Below are 17,407 nucleotides of genomic sequence, written 5' to 3'. Positions count from 1 at the left end.
GTTTAAATAGTCTAATCAAGTCAATATTTCTGATATCTGGTAGATAAGAAAGACTTGGAAGCAAAACCTCACGGCAGAGAAAGACTCGAAAGCAAGATTTTCTTAGCAGATGAAGAGTAGTCGAAGGCAAGGGCCTCGTAGCAGGTAACCTCAAAGTGAGACATGAGTTACAAGTGGCATGTGTTTTGACTTCCAGTTAAGCTTAACGAAGGTAAAAACTCAATCATAATTTGACTGCAGTCAATGATTCAGTTGACTAGACGTTCACATTAGTAATTTGGTTGAGTTAACTAGGGACTAGAATTAGGAGGTTTTGCTAGCATCACATACCCCACTATTTTGACAGGGTAATATTTCTTTCATGCTCCAATTATAAAATTTAGAATTGCTCTTTCATATTGTTATTCGTAGATCCAATTATAATATATTTATTTCACTTTGCCCAGATGCGCAAGACATGGACTAGTTCCGATCGAGGTCAGGCAGCAATATCGAACAAAAATAATCAACTGCACACACATAAAGAAGCACTTTTCTCCATTTGTGGAACCACAAAAATCACATTTTATTCAACAAACTGAGGCAACATACAAGGTAGATATAAAAACCTAGGTAACAAAAGATATGTAGCTACATTTGTATAAAAGATCATACTGCACTCTTACATGCTCTACTGCAGCTTTCTTGAGAGGCATGAAGCAAGTGGGCTGCATGATCCTACACCGTTAAATTAAAAATACTAAGAAATGATACTGGCCAAACTCTTTATGGTGAAACATGAATCATGTGCCTATTTTATTTATATATACACCAGAAGCAACCAATCATTGTCGAGGCGAGACTTCAAGTGATAAATCATTATCAGCATCTTCTTCTTAAACATCAAGCTGGTGGGGAATTGGCAATGTATGATCAGGAGCCATCAACAGTTTAAGGACCAATCAAAATTTTGGTAGGATATTTTAATAGGACCTCCATCGTTCAGAAGATGAGTCAAAAGGCCAGCTTTGCTTGCATCAAGGTAGCTCAATATCCACTCAAGGATATCTTTTTCTTGTCCAAAGTCTGAGCTATACCTGTATCATGAACCTTGACCAAGTCAATAAATCCCCAAAAGTTGGAAAGTAGTGCATGATAGCAAATGAACTGAGAAGGAGCATGTGTAATCATTATGGTGACATTTTCACAGATTAAACATACAATCTGAGGTTGATAGCACGATGTGTGGGTTCAGGAATTTTTGTTTCCCTAATTAGGTCTAAAGGGCAGCTCGGTACATGAAGCTCCCACCAATGTCGGTCCTGAGTCTTACCCTGCTCTGTAAGAGACTATCTCTGAGACTCAATCCCACGACTTTTAGGTCACACGACAACAACTTTATCATTGCGCCAAGCCCCCTTCCTTTCCCTAATTAGGTCTATTTCTGTAAAATAGAGAAGCATCATTGATGCTTAGGCAACTAAGAACCCTGAAAGTGATAAGAATCTAACAAAGGTTACTTTTAACATGGAGCCTGGAAACTAAGCATGGGAGAGTAAATTCTATCTTACCAATAAAAATTTCTATTCATAGAGTAAGTGAGAATAAAACTTAAATCATTTTGATTGTCGTCAGGATTGTGAGTCATGGATACTTGGATCACCGGTGAAATAATTAGAGTAATTTTATGAGCTATACAAATAATAGCCTAATAATACATGCAGGGATCTGGCTAGTTTGTGATTGGTAAGTAACTGAAACTATCAAGCAAACTTACCATTTGAAGATCCTGCTAAGATGGACAACCCTCTTCTCAAGATCCACCTCCACACCACCATGAACAAAGAACTCCCTTGCAGCATATCGAAGTTCAACTTCAACCCCTTGGGCAGAGAAGAACCTTACGCTCGGACTTGAATGGGTTCCATTGCATAAGCCAAAATGGATCAAAGGATTCACCTTGGCAGGAGCCAACTGAAAGAATTGATGATATTTTAGCAGGCTTCCTCATCAAAGAATAAATAATATGAGTAGGAAGCTATTCAAATACCTCTAGCCTCTTGTCACCAGCACTGAATGGCTTGACTAACGAGTAAGGCTGCCTTCTGTTTGAACGGAGGATACCATTCTTAATAGAGGAAAGCGAATAAGGATAGCCTCCGATTATATACTGGAAGTCAGTAAAGAAGGCCCTCCTGTCAATCATCCCTGGTTGGCCAATCCTGATGATTGCATGGATGACCATTGCATTATACAAGTTCAAGAAGAAAGCCATCTTCTCATCGGCTGAAAGGCTGAAAATATCAATCCGTTGCAGATCTTGGACTAGATTAACATATCTGCACAAAGTACCAGTAAAAGGAAAATTCAATAAAAATGCATTAAAATTCAGCATAAATAGTTTAGTCGATTATGCCTTTTATAACCAGATAACCTGTAAATTTAAAATCGATCATATGCCAAAAATTGTAGTCAATCACATAGTCTGACAAAACTTTAGATAAGATAAAAAGATCAACTCAACTTCAGAGACAAAAAGATAATAAATAATAACTTGCCAATTGACAGTTAAAACGTATTAATTGAAGTCAAATATTCAAGCGAGATCAGGTGTAACAAGATCACAAGGCAACATGTAGTCTTCTTTCAGTGAGCAACTGCAAACACATACCAGCAGTGACTCGTTTTGTAATCTTTAAGCCTAATATGAATATGAAATAGTATATATCTAATGCTTTTCTAAATGACAGCAACTTGGTGTGTTGAACCAGTTGATTATAGAGTTCAACATAAGATTGCAGCCTACTGATCATATTCTCAGCACCCAATTGAACAAAATTAAAGGAAAAGACATAAAAAATATGAAAAGTGCTATAATAGTCCCCAACTGCTTTTCTAAATTACAAGAATTTGGTCTATCAAACCAATTGATTGAAGATTCTGCATGAAACTGCAACATATTGATCGTATTGTGAATATGCAAATGATGAAAGGCATAAGATAATGAGGGAAACCGAATATGACAATGGGAATAGGCCTATGAAACTTATAATTTTCAAAGGAAAATTAAGGAAAAGCACAAGAAAATATGAATTCAGAGTAGTAGTCGCCTATTGCTTTTGTGAGCAATAACACCTTGGTCTACTTAGGCAATGAAGATTTTCACATGAGACTGCAGCATAATGATTCATTTTTGATCATGCAGATTCAGCAGGAATTTGGCTTAAGTATCTAACAATGCAACAATGAAAGAACATTGCGAATGTGATTATTGTGTAACAGAAAGACCAAGAACCAACAAACCTTCGAAACTCCTCACTGGCACCTATACGACCATAGTCCAAATGGCATCTGTCATCAGATGCATATGCTTCAAGTATTGCTTGCATTAGCTTAGTAAGCTTTTGGCCAACAATTTGAATTGGCTTGGGTTCATTATCATTTGTTGATCCCCGGAAGTTGAAGCATCTAGGAATTGCTGGTTCATGCTCAAGGAAACGGTAGAAATGATTATTCCCATCCTCGAAGTCATTCTCCCTGTAGAAATTAATTCTCATGCAACCGATCAAAAATAACTTCCTTTCATGTGCAACATAAATCTCTAGGGTACTTTGAATCAACATAAATATCTAGTTTGACAAAAATGCATTCATTATAAGGCTTACCGGAATACATGATGTATGAAGTGCTTCCTGGCAAGCTCTTTACCAATCTCAACCGCCTGTAGTAAGTCAAATTATAGACCAATTCAATGGCTGGTGTAATGAAGTGGATTTTAATATAGACGTCAGGAAATGATGGGTTATTGTACTAGCCAGAAATTAAATGCGCATAAGAATAGTCAACCATATTGCTTATGAAATAAGCAAATGAAATGGAACAAAAGTATTCACATTTGGATGAGGACCTGTCGTTACTGAAGATATTTATATTTTTATTTTCCTAAAAAAACTAAGGTACTTACAAAAGCTCTTAAAAACAAGAATACTTGTGTCATGATCCTAAGGTTAGATGGATGAAAAAATATTCTAGCAAAAGAAAGTTATTTTCCCCTTTTTTATTTTTCTTTAAATAAAGGGTATGAATTAACATACAACATAATCTAAATCATCTTACTCTTCTCCTTTAAATGAAAAAAAAAGTTAAATAGAAACTCTAAAAGTTAGGAATTGATCATTGGGAACAAGTAGTTTCATAAATGTCCAACAGGCGTACCTCTCTAAAGTAAAAATTCCAAAATACTCTCTCCCATTTCACCCAAATATCATCTAGTTTTCCTCTTTTTATTTAACTTTGCTAAACATCTACGACTAGGTTTTTTGGGATTTCTGTAGATGGGTCCGGGGGTCTCAATTTTTAATGTGATTTGAGAAATTCAATAAAAATTTTTTAGCTAATTTGATGTTCTGGGCATCCTTTGGACAGTGCCCCTAAATAACATCTACTAGCAGTGGGCATCACAGATTCTACAACTAAAAGGCAAACATTCACTCCGTCGAAGGGACCTCGGAAGCACCGAGCCTGGCGCGTTAAGTGCCAACCGAGCTCCCCTGTCCACTGATATACTTCCAAGTACCAGAAACCGGACGATGGGACCCGCCGTCTAACGGACCGGACGAGGCAGCCCTCTAGCACGTGCCTCTCCTTCGCGTCCGTTTCCCGGATTGGATCGTCATCCTATCCGCGATTTTTTAATCGAACGGATGGGATTGGATTGAAGAGGAGAGGGATGGGTAGGGAGGTTTACCTTCTTACGGCCGCAGTCAAGGTGGCCGATGAGGGCTTCGACCATATCGGCGCCGGTGAAGCAGTTCTTGACGAGTTTCATCCTGGTGATCCGGTCCTGGATCGGGAGGCGCTGCCGAAGAATTCGCGCCGCCGCAACCATCGCGTCAGGCCGCTCCCTCTCCAGTTCCTCCTCGTCGTCGAATCCGTAAACAGGAACCCGTGGCGCCGTCTCCGGGCACCGCCCGCCGGCCATCTTCTGCAAACGCCGATCGAACTCCCCGCTATTCCGCATCGAGTTGAGCGCCACTAGTCCTCCAAGCAGCGTCTCGTTGAAGAAGATCGCTGGCACGGCGGCGCTCCCCGTCCGCTCCACGAGCTCCCGATCCCGCTCCGGAAACACGTCCAAGTTGATCTCCACATAAGGGATGCCACGTTCGCGGAAGAACGACCGGACGGCGCCGCAGTCACGGCAGCCGGAGCGGGAGAAGAAGCTGACCCGGCCCTTGATCTCACAGCCTTTTGGTTCACCCTCTGCGTCCGCCCGCTCGTCCTCTCCTTTGACCCGCACTACGACCTTGAGGCCGGGGAGATGAAACTCGGTGACGAGTGCAGCAGGGCCGCTGTTGCCGTCGACCGGCGGCGACTCCTTCAAGGAGGAGACCCGCTTCGCGATGGCGGCGGAGAAGACGCTGCTCCTGTCGCGGATAAACTTAGCTAGCGCAGCAACGTCGACGGCTCCGAAAGTGGAGTTGAGGGAGACGGATCGGTCGATGGGGTGGCGCTCCTCGTCTGGCCCGATGGACCGCGCCTTGGTAAGCCCATCCGGGGCCTCTGGAAGCGGAAGATGGGAGGGCCAACAGACGGCCTGCACCTCCTCCTTCAGGTACTCATTCTTCTCTCCGTCAATCCCCTCTTCGCCTGCGACCTCCACCGGCTCCACCTCCGCCGGAGGCGCATGATCTTTGGCATCTGGTTCTTGATCCCGATCCATTGGTCGAGAAGATAGCGAGGCTTCCAGCGTTAGAGAGAGAGAGAGAGAGAGAGGCGATGCGAGAGAATGGTTGGAGAACTGCGGGGGTTTTAAGATGCGAATGTAGAAATGGTCATTCCACGCGGGCCGAGTCGCCGGCTCCCAGTCACGTGCCAAGCCATCTCCCATTATATTTGAAACAATCATGGAAAACGGGAAGGTGAAATTATCACCTTAGCTGTTCTTTTAAGACAGTCTCATTTTAATAAGATAAATCAATGATCATTTGTACGGAGAGGTTAGGGATATTTTGCAAAAATTAATTCTAAAATTCATTGAATTAACTAGTCATGTAAATACCAACTACATCGACTTAATTAGGTTGAATATTAATGGTTATATATCCTGAGGCATGGTATCCATTAATGGGACACCTCTTCTCAATTCGTCAGCATTTTGTATTTGCTTATTTTAGCCGTAAGATTAATGAGCATTAATTATTTTTGTTTGCCTTTTTTTTATTTCCATCTTTTGTTATATATTTTTTAAAAAATCTTGTTGACGCATAAATCCATGCCTTGCAGATGGAGTTGGCGATATTGAACCGGTCACACAGGTCAAATGCAAGCAAGCTACACGAAGGCGTTTCCAAGTTGAGAATAGACTCCCAAGCTTTACCCGGTCAAATAGTTATCCACATCATTATGCTTGATCCAAAGACATTTGACCAACTTATCGAAGACAAATTGCTTAGTTAAACATGTTTGTCAAATGCCAAAACATAAAACATACAAGGGATTAATAATTTTTTCATGTTTGCTAGAAAGGTGAGTATAAGAAAGATGTTTAGCTTCCATTCAAAAGGATCAAAGACACTCGATGAGTATATCGTGCCTTTGAATCCAATGACCAAGAATCTAGGCTTCAGAGCGACTGTATTCAATCCTTTAGTAGATTAGAACGAGATTAAGGGGGCGTTTAATTTAGAAAAATAGGAGTGAGGAATGAGAATGAGAATGAGAATCATTGATTGTCATTGTTAATATTTGGATTATAGGAATAGGAATACAAATAAACGAATGAATCCTTGAAATTGAGTAATAATTCATTCTCATATACCTCCCCTTCAATGAGTCATTACTCTATTTTTATCAATCAAAATATTCCTTTATTTCAAAAATACCCTTGACCTAAAACTAAAATTTTCTCCCTTAATAACAAATATCAAAATATATTTATTTATTTTTTCTTTCATATCACTTCTCTCTCATCATATTTTCTCTCTCATCATTTTATCACACACTTTCTCTCACCTTAATTTCTCCTATCACACTCTCTTTCCTTTTTTTTTCTCATTACACTTTCTCTCTCATCATACTTTTTCTCTCCTCAATCTCTTCCATCGAACTCTCTTCTTTTTTTTTTTCTCATCATACTTTCTCTCTCCTCAATCTCTTTCTTCTTTTTTTCTTATCATACTTTCTCTTTCCTCAATCTCTCTCATCATACTTTCTTTTCTCTTTTTTTCTCATCACACTTTCACTTTCATCACACTTTCTCTCTCCTCAATCTCTCTTGTCACACTCCCTCCTTTTTTTTCCTCAACACACTTTCTCTCTCATCATACTTTCTCCCTCATCATACTTTCTCTCTCCTCAATCTCTCTCATCACACTCACGGTTCTCTTTTTTTCTCATCACACTTTCTCTCTAATTATACTTTCTTTCTCATCATACTTTTTCTCTCATTACACACTCTCTCCTCATTTTTTCTCATTATATTTCTCTCTTTTCATCCTCTCCCATCATACTTTCTCTCACATCATATTTTCTCTCTCATCTTCTCTCATCATGCTCTCTCCTATCACACTCTCTTTTCTCATTTTCTCTCATCACACTTTCTCTCTCTCTTTATTTTTTCTCATCACATTTTCTCTCTCATCATACTTTATCTCTCATCATTCTCTCTCATCATATTTTTCTCTTACATTCATCTTTCTCTCACATCTAATTTTTTCTCTTATTTTTCTTTAAGGGCAAAAAAGGAAATTTTGATTTATTCCGATAGAAAATATGCAACTAACCAAACATTACTTTTAAGAGTGATGTCCATGCTCATACCCATTCTCATTCCACAATACAATGATTCTCATTCCGATTCCTATTCCTAGGAAAGAACCAAATACCCCCTAAGCCTTTTTTATGTCAATGAAAATTCAATAAAGTGTCTTCTATGCATAAAGTTTCTTATATACACACAATTAGTATTGTCTCGTGATAAGTATTGGTGCAACCTTAGGTCAAGGTTGACCTGGTTGACCCGACTCGAGTTGACCTGACTCGAGGTATATTTTGATGTTTGACAAGAATAGAGAAGTTGTATTTTGATGTTTGACAAGAATATGAACTTGGGAGTGTGGGTGCAACCTTTGGTCAAGGTTGACCTGGTTGACCCGACTTGAGTTGACCTGATTCGAGAAAAGTCCAAGTATGGAGACTTGGCACGGGAAAAGTCCAAGTATGGAGATTTGGCACGGAAAAGTCCAAGTATGGAGACTTGGCACGGAAAAGTCCAAGCAGGGAGCTTGGCACGCGAAAAGCCCAAGTATGGAGACTTGGCACGGAAAAGTCCAAGTATGGAGACTTGGCACGGAAAAGTCCAAGCAGGGAGCTTGGCACGGGAAAAGACCAAGCATGGAGCTTGGCACGGGGAAAAGTCCAAGTATGGAAGCTTGGCATGGGAAGTCAGAGAGGGCTCGGTAGCTCGTTCTCTGAACTGGATGGAGTCGGAGAGGGCTCGGTAGCTCGTTCTCCGGACTAGGTCAGAGAGGGCTCGGGAGCTCGTTCTCTGGACCGGACGAAGTCGGAGAGGGCTCGGTAGCTCGTTGTCCGGACTAGGTTAGAGAGGGCTCGGGAGCTCGTTCTCTGGACCGGACGTGGAAGTCGGAGAGGGCTCGGTAGCTCGTTCTCCGGACTAGGTCAGAGAGGGCTCGGGAGCTCGTTCTCTGGACCGGACGAAGTCGGAGAGGGCTCGGTAGCTCGTTCTCCGGACTAGGTCAGAGAGGGCTCGGGAGCTCGTTCTCTAGACCAGACAGAGTTGGAGAGGGCTCGATAGCTCGTTCTCTGGACTAGGTCAGAGAGGGCTCGGTAGCTCGTTCTCTAGACCGGGAAGACTTTAGTTTTAAGGCTGGGAAATTGGATCGGTCTGCAGACCGATCCAGTGATACTATGGGTTATCTGATCGGTCAGGTGACCGATCAGTAACCAAACAGTGGCTCACTGTAAGGTATCTGATCGGTCACCAGACCGATCAGGAAACGATCAGGAGGCAGAAGAAGGTAGGGGGATCGGTCTGTGGACTGATCCACCTATAGCCTGATCGGTCCACAGACCGATCAGGCTTTGAAGTCAACTCTCACAGAGAGTTGGTTGATCGGTCTGGGGACCGATCAGCCTAGGGCCTGATCGGTCCACAGACCGATCAGAAGACTCCCAGACCGATCAGGTTGGAGCCTGATCGGTCCAGGCCTAGCCGTTGAGACACAACGGCTAGATTTCTGTGTTGCTCTTTGTCTTCTTCGAGTACAGGATATATATCGAGGTGGAGGGCCTCTACAGTATCTTCTTCTTCTTCCTCACTCTTGCGATCTGAGCTTTGCTGAGCTCTGTGTTTCTGAAGCTTCGTGTGAGCTTCCCTCGGCTGGTTTGCTGATCAGTTGCTGCTGGCATCGTGAAGTTGTTACTTCATCGAACTCCAGTCGACAAGAAGGCAAGCAAAGTGTTGTTACATTCATATTCTTCTTGTTTTCTTGCTCTATCTTGTACTCTTTTATTGCTGTTGCAAAAGAGTTTGTGGCGAGGTTTCTCCACCCAGAAGGAGTTGTTGTTAGCCGGTTTTCCGGGGTCTCATCCACCGACGGATTGATAGGCTTCGTCCACCTTACGGACACGCCGAGGAGTAGGAGTATCATCTCCAAACCTCGTTACATCATCGTGTTTGAGGTTTGATCTTCTCCACTTTCGTTTCTACATTGTTTTTTCGCTGCGCTAACCTAAATTGTAGGAAGAAATGATAATTTGAGGTCGGCTATTCACACCCCTCCTCTCTAGCCGCTATCCGAAGGTTCTAACAAGTGGTATCAGAGCAAGGTTGCTCTTCGTCGGATTAACACCCGGGGGAGCACAAGCTAGAGAATGGATCGACTCGGAGAAGACATCACGATTCCACCCTTCTACGATCGCGACGACTTCGCGTATTGGAAGGTAAGGATAAAGTATTTTCTTATGACTAACCTTGAAAATTGGAATTGTGTACAAGTAGGTTTTATTCCTCTGGTGGATAAAGAAGGAGAACCTCTCGAGAAGAAGAAGTGGACGAAGGAACAAATCCACCAATCCATAATCAACGACGAGGTAACGAAAATCTTTGAATTTTCATTACCTAATGATATCTTGTGTAAGATAGGTAGATACAACAATGCCAAGGAGTTGTAGAACAACTTGGCTAAGTTCCATGAGGAGAGCTCCAATTCAAGTCATGAAGAGGAGTCAAGTGAGCCAAGTAGCTCACATCATGGAGGTATGGAATTAGAAGTTGAGGGCTACTCAACATCTAAGGAAGAAGAGGAGAAGAGTTCTTCTTCAAGATTGGAGCAAGAAGAAGAAGTCTCTACCTCCGGAAGGGATGAAGAAGAGAGCTTATATCCATCCTCAACCCTAGGTAACTCAAGCAACTTAATTTCAAGTAAATTACATAAAATGTGCTTTGAGTGTAGGGAATATGGGCATTACAAGAGTAAATGTCCAAAGAGCATTAGGAAGACTCCACCGGCACCAAAAGTCAAGGAAGCCGGAGTCCCGATACGCAAGGGCAAGGAGCACGTGGTGTGCTTCCAATGCAAGCAAAGAGGACATTATAGGAGCCAATGTCCGAGGGGGAGGCAACCTCACAAGGACAAGAGACCAAGCACATCTATGGGGGGAGCTAAGGCAAACCCTAAGGTACCCTTTAAGGCACATTATTGCAATTCTAATAAGAAACATGCTAGTAGTTTTATTGCAATTGCCAATGATGATAAGCATGATAACCATAGAAACCGATACATGTGCTTAGGTGCCAAACATGTTAGTCTAGGTAAGGATAATACTAGAAATGCCAACCCTAGAATTAACTCATCTAAGGTTAAGGAAAACCTAGATATGAATCCCAAAACAACTAGACATATGCCTAGGAATACCTCAAAGAAAAATGACAAATTAAAACTTGAGGTATTAGAGAAGGAAAATCAAGTCTTGAGGTCAAGACTTGACACCTTAGAAAAGACTCTTAAGAATTTGGAGAAGTCAACTCTAGGGTCTAAGGGTCAAAAGCAAAAGCCCAAGGACATGAGAGGTTTGAGTCACAAACCTAAGTCTCAAGTAGTCAAGCCCACTTACCATAATGTTCCATTCGATTATGGAACAAGACCTAGGGCTAGGAAGACCATCACCAAGGTCACAAGGGGAGGCACCCCTAGAGTTGATCTTGATGAGTCCCAAATGACCAAGACTTTAAAGCCTAGGAGGGTCATTAGGAGGGTTGCTAGGGAAGTCATCCCTAGTGAATATTTAGTGAACCCAATGAGCTCAAATAGGTTTTGGGTTCCTAGGAGCATAATTCCTTCACGCTAGATGGTTTAGGGTGTGCCAACCTTAATTGGATAGGTAGTTAACCTACTCATGGCAAAAGGTGGCATTTTAGGAATTTTCAAGGTGTAATCAAGCCTTGACAATGAAATTAAAAATTATTCCTAAGGTGATTAGGATGTGTCAACCACACTTGAGGAATTTTCTAGGGTCAATCTAATTGGCACATAGTGATCTAAAAATCTTTAGTATATGATTTTAGATCTATTACACTTAGGAATATAGAATTTATGGCACAATGATCAAAATTATCAAAAATGGCAACTAAAGCTAGAATTAGGTATTTTCTATACCTTTATATGTTATTTGCCATATATTGTTTGTCATATGCCATGCCATGACATCATATCTAATTTATTATCATTTGAAATGTCATGATAATGCTTAGGTTAGTTATATGTCATGCCTTATTTAAGTTTCATACTTTATGACATGACATCATGACATTGACACATGTTTTCACTTATGATATTATTTTATGCCATGTCATCATCTCTTGCATTTATGATCAATTAAATTGATTTAAGGATAAAAACTCAATTTGATATGGAAATCAAATTGTTGTCTAGAAAATGCATGAGAACTTAGCTTAAGATGACCTAAACCCATATCTCATATCAAATTTGACTTGGATGTGTTTGATACATCTTAGATGTGTGTGAGATATTAGGATTATGAGTTAGGATCAAGGTGCATAGCTCTTGTACCTAGATGAGCCTAATTCTAAATTGAGGATCATAGGGAAAGCTTGTGTACAAGTCATGTACATTTAGCCCTAAGATTGTGGTCCTAAATTGAATGATTTAAAATCATTTCAAAATTGATTTGAAAAACCTTGATGAAGCTTTTCTAGTGATAGCATTCATCATTGAGCAAGTTGATACAAAGATGGATTAACCTTGAGCTATTTCAAAGTTTTTCGAACTTTGTATCAAGATTTGAAAATGGAAGTTATTTTCATAGAAAACTATTTTTCCATGATAATATATGTTATGAGGAATGTATTCTCAAAATTTTACAATTTTTGAAATTTTCTGTAATTTTTTAGGGGTTTCTGAATTTCGGGAAGAAAAAAATTTAGAACTCTTATCAGAGAGTTGTGGACCGATCAGAGAAGAGCCTGATCGGTCCAGAGTAGTGTGGATCGGTCACTGGACCGATCCAGGGAAGTCTGATCGGTCTGGTGACCGATCCAGAGGAGTTCTGATCGGTCTGGTAACCGATCAGAGCGTGCCAAAATGCTGATCTTCGACTGATTGTCTGAAATTTCAGCTGTGGAAGTTGTGTTTTAGAATTCTAAAGGGTTGAAACTCTCCAAGGCATTGTTGGTGCAATGGTCAAGGGAGAGTTGACCTTTAGGGGGAGTTTTACCTATTGGTCAAGCAGGAGTTGACTTTTAGGGAGAGTTTTTACTCGTCAAGATGAGTGATATGGGATTATCACTAAGTTGATTATTGTCTTTAGTATCAAGGGGGAAATTAAGGGTTTCAATGAAAGGTATGGGACTTTCATTAGGAAGAAACTCTTAACCTTGATTCACTCTTTTTGATGTGTGTCAAAAAGGGGGAAAAATGTCTAGAGAATGTTCAAGGAAGAACATTGGAGTTTGGGGAGAATGTTCAAGGAAAAACATTGATTGGAAAACCTAAGTTAGGTTATCGGGTTAACCTAACTTGATTATGGTTTTTGTCAAACATCAAAAAGGGGGAGATTGTTGGTGCAACCTTAGGTCAAGGTTGACCTGGTTGATCCGACTCGAGTTGACCTGACTCGAGGTATATTTTGATGTTTGACAAGAATAGAGAAGTTGTATTTTGATGTTTGACAAGAATAGGAACTTGGGAGTGTGGGTGCAACCTTTGGTCAAGGTTGACCTGGTTGACCCGACTTGAGTTGACCTGATTCGGGAAAAGTCCAAGTATGGAGACTTGGCACGGGAAAAGTCCAAGTATGGAGACTTGGCACGGAAAAGTCCAAGTATGGAGACTTGGCACGGAAAAGTCCAAGCAGGGAGCTTGGCACGGGAAAAGCCCAAGTATGGAGACTTGGCACGGAAAAGTCCAAGCAGGGAGCTTGGCACGGGAAAAGCCCATGTATGGAGACTTGGCACGGAAAAGTCCAAGTATGGAGACTTGGCACGGAAAAGTCCAAGCAGGGAGCTTGGCACGGGAAAAGACCAAGCAGGAACTTGGCACGGGGAAAAGTCCAAGTATGGAAGCTTGGCATGGGAAGTCAGAGAGGGCTCGGTAGCTCGTTCTCTGAACTGGATGGAGTCGGAGAGGGCTCGGTAGCTCGTTCTCCGGACTAGGTCAGAGAGGGCTCGGGAGCTCGTTCTCTGGACCGGACGAAGTCGGAGAGGGCTCGGTAGCTCGTTCTCCGGACTAGGTCAAAGAGGGCTCGGGAGCTCGTTCTCTGGACCGGACGTGGAAGTCGGAGAGGGCTCGGTAGCTCGTTCTCCGGACTAGGTCAGAGAGGGCTCGGGAGCTCGTTCTCTGGACCGGACGAAGTCGGAGAGGGCTCGATAGCTCGTTCTCCGGACTAGGTCAGAGAGGGCTCGGGAGCTCGTTCTCTGGACCAGACAGAGTTGGAGAGGGCTCGATAGCTCGTTCTCTGGACTAGGTCAGAGAGGGCTCGGTGGCTCGTTCTCTAGACCGGGAAGGCTTTAGGTTTAAGGCTGAGAAATTGGATCGGTCTGCAGACCGATCCAGTGATACTATGGGTTATTTGATCGGTCAGGTGACCGATCAGTAACCAAACAGTGGCTCACTGTAAGGTATCTGATCGGTCACCAGACCGATCAGGAAACGATCAGGAGGCAGAAGAAGGTAGGGGGATCGGTCTGTGGACCGATCCACCTATAGCCTGATCGGTCCACAGACCGATCAGGCTTCGAAGCCAACTCTCACAGAGAGTTGGTTGATCGGTCTGGGGACCGATCAGCCTAGGGCCTGATCGGTCCACAGACCGATCAGAAGACTCCCAGACCGATCAGGTTGGAGCCTGATCGGTCCAGGCCTAGCCGTTGAGACACAATGGCTAGATTTCTGTGTTGCTCTTTGTCTTCTTCGAGTACAGGATATATATCGAGGTGGAGGGCCTCTACAGTATCTTCTTCTTCTTCCTCACTCTTGCGATCTGAGCTTTGCTGAGCTCTGTGTTTCTGAAGCTTCGTGTGAGCTTCCCTCGGCTGGTTTGCTGATCAGTTGCTGCTGGCATCGTGAAGTTGTTGCTTCATCGAACTCCAGTCGACAAGAAGGCAAGCAAAGTGTTGTTACATTCATATTCTTCTTGTTTTCTTGCTCTATCTTGTACTCTTTTATTGCTGTTGAAAAAGAGTTTGTGGCGAGGTTTCTCCACCCAGAAGGAGTTGTTGTTAGCCGGTTTTCCGGGGTCTCATCCACCGACGGATTGATAGGCTTCGTCCACCTTACGGACATGCCGAGGAGTAGGAGTATCATCTCCGAACCTCGTTACATCATCGTGTTTGAGGTTTGATCTTCTCCACTTTCGTTTCTACATTGTATTTCCGCTGCGCTAACCTAAATTGTAGGAAGAAACGATAATTTGAGATCGGCTATTCACACCCCCCCTCTCTAGCCGCTATCCGAAGGTTCTAACAATAAGTACAATATAATAACAATTAACAAATATAAATATAAGAGTATTATGAAGTTCAATCCAATCCAAGGTAAATAATGCAATACATTGCACATCAAACAATCTCAAGTCAATGGATGCTCCGGTAAATTCTTCTTCTTCTTGATAGTCCTCATCTTCCTCATCATCATCTATTTTATCATCTATTAATGATTGCTTGGGATGCATGGCTCCATTGTAAGGAACTTTCTAAAGGTATTAAATGGATTACCTTCGTATTATGCATTCCAATTGTCCTTTGGAGGTAATTCAACAATTGCTCATTGTAACATCTATACCGTTATATCTCATAACTAGAGCAAGAACATGGAGTAAGACGTGAAGATTTGAATCTTCCTACTTGATCAAATAGGGTTGATACGGGTTATGTACGAGTAGACCCAGGGGATAAAGTGATAGTTAGAGTCAAGATGATGGGGCGGTTAAGATTATGATGGTGTAATGGTCAAAGTTGAGAAAGAAGAACATCTCCTTATCTGGTTATGATTGCTCGCCTAGACCTGACCGAGTTACAGGCTAGCCAGGCGAATAGTGGCCCACCAGCTTTTAAGCCAGCCGAATATATAAAATCTAGTACTCCACTTAAAAGATAACATACCCGTTTGTTCAACAGCCAATCGGGGTTTTGAGGCGGTCGACCTCCTAGGCCAGTTGGGATATCCAAGCCATCTTAGCCATAGGGTTGGTAAAGTATGGGTTGACCTCCCTGAGGATCACGAATCCCTATATGCACGCTCGATCGGATAAAAGGCAGGCCAGTTTTGAAGTATTAATCCTCATATCACACTACTCAGACGGATTTTTAGCAAAGCATAGGTTGCCAAATGGACTTCTAGGAAACACAGGGCATTATATTATTTCTCAAACAAATTCCTAACATGAACAGGGCATTACATTATTCTCCAAACAAAGGTCTCAATGCTGTACAGAACATGACTGAGCGACTTAATGTTGAGACAAGTATAAGCGTGGTCGACCTTATTGGTCGGCCAAGATACATGCAGTACAATATAGAATAGAGCGTACTATACAAAGTGTAACCTAGCAGCTCAGTAGAGACGGTTGGTCTTAAGGACTAGCTGAGATATACTTAGCAGAGAATATCCTAATAACCTGTCAGAATAACAACTATATGTTAGAGAATATTCTTCTGAAAACTTCTTGGGGGACCATCGTGTCTCTCGTCAATAGACCATTTATGACAACATATTTTCTCATCAACCCCAGCAGTAACCAAAGCAATAAAAGACAAAAGAGGTACATATATGGATAAAATAAAGATTCCTCGAACAATTATGGCACATTGCCTAACAAACTCTGACACACATTACCATCTCATGATTGTGGAGGTTCTGAGAGGTGGTATATAAAGAGGGAGTCCTCTCCATGATGAAAGTACGCTCTCTGACATCTGCAACTCTACTTTCAGGTGCACGTTCCTTACTGTTCTTCATTAAGCCGTCCAAACTTGTACTGACTTGAGCATCAGAGGGTCTTCGCCTGGGACGCCCCCTAGTTTCTGAGCGTTGATGTCTTGTTGGCTAGTCTCTTTATGCGCAGGATTGAAGGAAAGCTTCTTCAAAGAAAGGTCTTCCACCAGTCAATGACTAGTCCACCATGCCTAGTGCGTCATCTATGTAATTTTCAGACAGAATTAAATTTGGCGTCGTTTGTGGGAATCTTCAACTAAATATGAGAATCAGAGATGGAGGAAGCTGGAAGACTCACCAACATTACCTTAACGCTAGAAGATCTATATTTGCTCATCAACGCCCGAGCATAGAAATTACTGCAACAACAACAACAATAGCAAGGGGCTACCGGGAGGGGGGGGGGGGGGGGGTACTCTGCCACCATCTAATCTTGTAGCATCCACAACAATTCCACAAAGGAAGAGAGGAGCTGGGCAAGAAGGCCCAATTCCTCTGCCACGAGTGTCCCACTCAACGTTTCCATGTCATCAACCACTTTTTCGCACGCCGCCTGAACACTTGGGCCAAGGGGGATTCCATCAAGAATTCTCTGTGTAAGTACCCCGTGATAGTTTTGATGTGATCAACTAAGTCAAGTTAGGTCCTGTTGTTATTTTGATGCCTTATGTCTAAGTGTACAAGAACTTAGGAGCACAGGAAATCGAGCGAAAGACGTAGCTAGCGAGAAGGACGGCACGGGAGAGAGGCAACAAGCTCGGTGCGTCCGAGGGATGAGACACTGTGGAAGAGTACACTGGCGAATGAGAAGGAGGTGTGTGACGTTTCCGAGGGATGAGAAGATAGAGCGGAAGATTGCTCGAGAAGGCCGGAAGATGGGTTCGGGTGAGCCCAAGGCCGGATGACGAAAATCACCCAAGAGAGAGGAACCGGAGTGGAAGACCCAGACCTGAACTTTC

General features: G+C 42.4%; 1 protein-coding gene across 1 annotated transcript; it reads right to left on the bottom strand.

Annotated features, from left to right (window-relative positions):
- Positions 1-549: 549 nt before the first annotated feature.
- Positions 550-5,879, bottom strand: LOC121985509. Its single transcript, XM_042539013.1, has 6 exons — positions 4,727-5,879; positions 3,645-3,700; positions 3,283-3,516; positions 2,030-2,318; positions 1,757-1,953; positions 550-1,076 (listed from the first exon to the last, which is right to left on the bottom strand). The coding sequence occupies exons 1-6, from the start codon at positions 5,864-5,866 to the stop codon at positions 923-925; spliced, it is 2,070 nt and encodes a 689-aa protein (XP_042394947.1). The 5' UTR covers positions 5,867-5,879; the 3' UTR covers positions 550-922.
- Positions 5,880-17,407: the final 11,528 nt, after the last annotated feature.

This window comes from Zingiber officinale, chromosome 1B, assembly GCF_018446385.1.
Source record: "Zingiber officinale cultivar Zhangliang chromosome 1B, Zo_v1.1, whole genome shotgun sequence".
NCBI lineage: Eukaryota > Viridiplantae > Streptophyta > Magnoliopsida > Zingiberales > Zingiberaceae > Zingiber > Zingiber officinale.
Note: the sequence above shows the minus strand (reverse complement) of the source record. Positions and strands in the feature narration are given on the sequence as shown.

Excerpts from the sequence above, each read along its gene's own strand:
- LOC121985509 (XM_042539013.1), bottom strand. The coding sequence starts at position 5,866 with ATGGGAGATGGCTTGGCACGTGACTGGGAGCCGGCGACTCGGCCCGCG. Across the intron at positions 3,517-3,644 it reads TTCATACATCATGTATTCCG|GGAGAATGACTTCGAGGATG; the intron begins GTAAGCCTTATA and ends TAATTTCTACAG. Across the intron at positions 1,077-1,756 it reads CTTAGCAGGATCTTCAAATG|GTATAGCTCAGACTTTGGAC; the intron begins GTAAGTTTGCTT and ends TTCATGATACAG.